The sequence below is a fragment of the Watersipora subatra genome, chromosome 4 (genome assembly GCF_963576615.1).
Source record: "Watersipora subatra chromosome 4, tzWatSuba1.1, whole genome shotgun sequence".
Lineage (NCBI taxonomy): Eukaryota > Metazoa > Bryozoa > Gymnolaemata > Cheilostomatida > Watersiporidae > Watersipora > Watersipora subatra.
Genome location: NC_088711.1, coordinates 38,676,315 through 38,681,419, shown reverse-complemented (window position 1 = coordinate 38,681,419; position 5,105 = coordinate 38,676,315). Strand labels below are relative to the sequence as shown.

Genomic DNA, 5,105 nt, shown 5'->3' with positions numbered 1-5,105 from the left:
TAACAGCATTATAGATTGCATAAACTCTCAAGTCTACTTTTCAAATGCTTGCTAGTAGTTTTGTTTTGTTCATTGTAATATTCAGTTGATGATAAACCAAGACAACAATTCAAAAACAAAATGAACTATAAATGCATTAATTTGGAAGTCGTCTTTCAGTATACAAATGTTGCCATGGGCTCACAAAAAAATGATGAAGAGTGCCAGCACGCATCCGCTGCCAGGTTAACTTTTCCAACCAATCAAAATTTCAGTTATCACTATCATACTTGAAATTCTTTTAATAGCCATTTGTGTGGATTAAGATGCTTTGAATCGTATAATTCAATATCCTTTGTCAGCATTTGACTTATTTGAGTATAGCCAAACGACTGTCTTATTATCAAACCCTCTGAAAAAATCTGTCAACACTTTTCTACGCCCAGTTATAAATAGCTTCCTATCTAGTATAGATTGATGAGTGACTTCCTTGCTGGGTTGTTATGATTTTATATTTTAAGTATGATTAATGAGAATTTATGAGTATAAAAAGAGTGCCAGAAGTCTTACAATTCAGTTCATCTTGACCAGCAGAAGTATCTGTAAGTATACGATTTAACATACTATGGATACTCACTAGACTCATGTGCTTAAAATGCAACTCTAAAGTATTATTATAATTGTATTGTTTCTATCAAGGTTTTTCTAGCACTGGAATTGTATTTAGCTTTTATAGAAAATTGTATTGCTGACTTACTGTACCGTATTTCATAATGAAAAGAGTATTGAGTTTAGGCCGCAAAGGTTTCCGCTCTTATCTGAGTTAAACTATAAACTGCTGTCGGGCTTTAAACCAAGGATGATCATTCAGCTTTATCTTATAGTAAATATTGATTGCTGTAGTATTTTTGAATACATATTTGAAAATATTTTACAACTGGTGAATATTTTGTAATATTACTGTTAAATAGGCCTATCTCATTTTATCTAGTACAAAGCTTGTGTTTCTTCTAGTAGTGCAAGCTCGCGGTTTCCGGTAGCTTCCTTCATTTTTGCAAGTTGCGCAGTATCTTATGGTCTAATATGTCTATTTGCAGACTATCACTGTCAACTCAGTTAAAATATATCTGCCAATATGAAGTTCTTGGTAATCCTTGCGGCTATCTGCCTTGCTTTCCATCAGACTATCGCATCTGGTTTCGGGTAGGTTTGCTTAATGTTTCTATTGTAAATGCTGTCAAAAGTAATAACAAATATATGCCAACAGAACAATGCTAGTGAGTTGCTCTAAATTGCTCTTGTAGTCTAATTTTTCTTTGACATCCATAAGGGAACTTTACAAAGATAAATTAAATGAAAGTTTTTTTCACAGATATATGCTATGAAAAAAGATTATTTCTAGAATAAAATTATACAATCAAACCATTTTTAAAGTTTTGAATAACGTTTGCTGCTTTAAAAGTATAATGTCATTAATGAGGTTTAAGTGTATAAAGTTCAATAATTAAATGTAGAAGAAATGGTGATGATAAATAAGCAAGAATTTGAAATATACAGTTTACTACAGAAAAATATAATAATTTAACAATTAATGATCATGCAATAAATTCAGAACCAAGCTTGTGATAAACAATCTATTTAAAAAAGAAGTATATTTTTTTGTTAAAAAACCAACAGAAAGAAAATTAAAACATGACTTCAATGTCTAGAAATTTGCTAACTAACTATTTTCTTAAAAACTCTTGTTGAGAAAGTTTGAAACTGATTTGAGTTTCACTTAAATCTTTTTTTTAAAAGTTTTTTTTTTTTAATTTGAATTGCTTACTGTTTGATGAACACACTTCATTTACAAACCGGAAATCCTTGTTACACTTGAGCTCCAGCGATGTAAGACGTTTGATGCTTTCAAGTACTATTTAAATAGGCAACTCTTTTAAAGTGGTTACTTTAAAAGATTATTCTCTAAAACTAAAAATATGCAAGCCTGAGTAGAAAAATTTGTGGTAAACCAATGTCAATATATTTTAGAGGTGGATTTGGTAGAGGAATTGGAGGATTTGGAGGAGGTTTCGGAGGTGGATTTGGACGAGGTTTTGGTGGCGGATTTGGTAAAGGATATGGAGGTGGATTCGGTAAAGGATTTGGAGGTGGATTTGGTAAAGGATTTGGAGGTGGATTTGGAGGTGGATTTGGTAGAGGATTCAGAGGTGGATTTGGAGGTGGATTCGGCAGAGGCTTTGGAGGATGTAAGTATAAGCATACAGTGTTTTTTATGCAAACTATGAGCAACAAGTTGTTATATTTTTAACATATGTTTTCATAACAGTGACAATGATTTTTGTACTAGTTAAAGCAGTAATTGAATATCTATAAATAAAAATTATTGTTTGCTTTACTAATACCCTTGCAGACCTGTGAATTAAATAGTGTAATATTTTAGTAGTAGCCTACAATTAAAGTTTTAATAAACTAATTACATTTATTATTTCATTAAAAGATAAAACCAGGTACTAAAAAGTGTATTTCCTATATGTATTTTAAATCTTTTTTTATGTTCTTTTTCTCCCTTCTTGATATGACATGAAATATTATTGCAACTAAAACCATACTCTTGCTTTTGCAGATTAGACACGCAGACATTAAACTTGCTCTACCAGCGACCTTCCTCTGGCGAGGCTCGTCTCACCTAAAGGAGGCTGACTGCCTGTTATGAAGATGCTCAAAATGAATGCTATATAAAACACAAACTGTAATATATGCCTTATCATTTTTTTTTCAATTTAATTTTTGGTTTTTCTCTGTTTCTTTGGTCACAAATATATTTTTTCAAAATTACACACTTGTTCTTGTTTTCTGTCAGTGTTTTATTTAAGTTTCAACAAAACTTTTTAACTTGGAATATTAAACACTCATATAATAAGTGAGCAAATATTTACAAGTTAAACGCTTAATTGTCTGCCACTCTTTAAAAGAGTAATCATTATTGCCAATAAAATTATAAAAAAAATTTGTTTGGTCTACATTTCCTGACTTTCTAACAGTCTTCTGAAATAATTGTAGTGTTCGTCGAGAGCTTCTTTATTCACTTTTGCTAACTTTCCAGATAACGATAGCGACACATCCTTGTATTGCTTTGTCGCTCTCGTTTGGCCTTGATTCAGTGCCGCCGCTTAGAAGCAAAATATCTGTGCAATGTGCCATCTTTGTGCAGTAAAAACGGCCTTGGTGGCCCATGATGTTGCACCTATATGTACAAATAGGTATCGTTTTCCTGTGGCTTCCTTTACCTTGCACAACTTTTGCATAGCTGTAGCACCCTATGGAAACATAATCTGCTTGATGGTGCAATCTAGCACTTCGGCACTTGCGCACCCAGGTGTCACTGTACTAAAACTTAGTACATGTATTTCCTAAGCAGGTAGACCAACTAGCTTATACATGCTACCAGTCTAACTGAAGCACCTGACCGGAGTTTTGCTTGTAGCTTTTTATAGTTGGCTTGCCTTTTTCTCGATAGACAGTGTTAGGGTAAACTGTATAGATAAAACAGAAATTTAACAACACATGCAGTCAGTGTCTTCCAAAAGATTCCCTCCCAAATAGCATTGGATAAGAAAGACCAAACTCAACAAATAATCGGCTATCTATAATTTATGAATCAAGTTTATTCAAGACACATATGTAAAAATAAGGTATGGCTAATGAATAAAAACCATTAAACTTTTATAACAGGCACTGACTTTGGTAGAAATTGCCTGTGGTTTTACTTGTTGCCTGAGTTTTTGACCAAAACCAATCAGTCTCCTAATGTAAAACTTATATTCTGTTTTGAATATTGAAAGGATTTGATAAATCTGCTATGATCATTAAACAAAAAAATTTCTGAAAAAAAATTAAACGACTTGAAAAAAGTATATCAAGTTATAAATTTATCCTCAATCAATAAGGTTACTTACAATGTAGAAGTGATAAAAACTCTATTGAAGCTGTAACTGTTTGAAGTGAATTTGTTTGACTGTTTGTAGGCTAAAGTTGATAATAGGTTTAGTTATCTAAATATTTCAAGAATAATTCTAAACATCTTTTTCAGTTCAGAGAAATACTAAATCTGAAGCAAAAGAAACGTGTAACAACAACAGAATCTGTACACTTTATGGAATGCTTCAATTGTATCAAAGTTGGAATCCTGAACAGCATCAACAGTGAAAGTCTTTGCATTAGCATTGAAGGCAGAGTTAACTCATGCTTTCGATAAAAAAACTGTAAAAACCATGTAATCAACAGTAAAAAAAAGTGCAAGCCATGTAATTAGCAGTGAATATCGTTTTTGTTCATACCACACTATTCTTTATTTCACTGTAAGTTGTCTGTTACATTAAAAAAAATGTACTGCTGGAAACTTTATTGATAGCAAAATTTTCGAAAATGAAATATGAACAATTTTGACTCAGCACAGTAATAGCTGTAGGCTCCTGTAGTAGTGGTTTAACTGATTCATATTATTTTGTTTCTTTCTTCAAAACAAGCAGTATTCTTTTCTCCCCCTTTTGTATTTGTTCAGTAGTTGTCTCCACTGATAAAAGTTTTTGTCAAAATTCTTATTCTTACTGTTCCACTCACTGCTTTAACTTTGCTGCATTTTAAAGCAAACAGAAAGTAATTATTGTTTGCTAGATCCTTGTTAACATATATGCTAGCGCTGCTTCATTATTTTTTAAATTAGAATCAAAAGGTACAACATCTTGTAACTGTGAGCAGGTGCTTACAACAAGATATGCAAGATATCACTCATAGCCTCTCAACTGATATGAAAGACTTGCGACTGTTTGTATAGCATGTGCAATGCAATGAAATCATGTGCAAATTTCTATAGTTATTATTTTTTTTAAACTAGCTTCCGTTAGCAAAGCTTGAAGTAAATAAGCTAACACAATTTTCAAGCTTTCCGGAAACTTAAAAAGATTCTTTAAATTGTACCAAACTTTCCTCTTACTTAAGATGCAAATCATCCATGGTAATGGGTTTTTGGTTATAAGCACTGGCAATGCAAAGTTTCAAGCATCATTTTGAGTGACATGCTTATATACTGGCTGATAATAATCAGTTTTACTGAATCAAGTCTGTCT

The 5,105-nt window shown here is 32.0% G+C and overlaps 1 protein-coding gene across 1 annotated transcript; it reads left to right on the top strand.

Annotated features, from left to right (window-relative positions):
- The first annotated feature begins 545 nt into the window (after positions 1–545).
- LOC137393678 (neuropeptide-like protein 29) lies at positions 546–2,816 on the top strand. Its single transcript, XM_068080320.1, has 4 exons — positions 546–581; positions 1,077–1,182; positions 2,008–2,225; positions 2,603–2,816. The coding sequence occupies exons 2-4, from the start codon at positions 1,115–1,117 to the stop codon at positions 2,605–2,607; spliced, it is 291 nt and encodes a 96-aa protein (XP_067936421.1). The 5' UTR covers positions 546–581; positions 1,077–1,114; the 3' UTR covers positions 2,608–2,816.
- Positions 2,817–5,105: the final 2,289 nt, after the last annotated feature.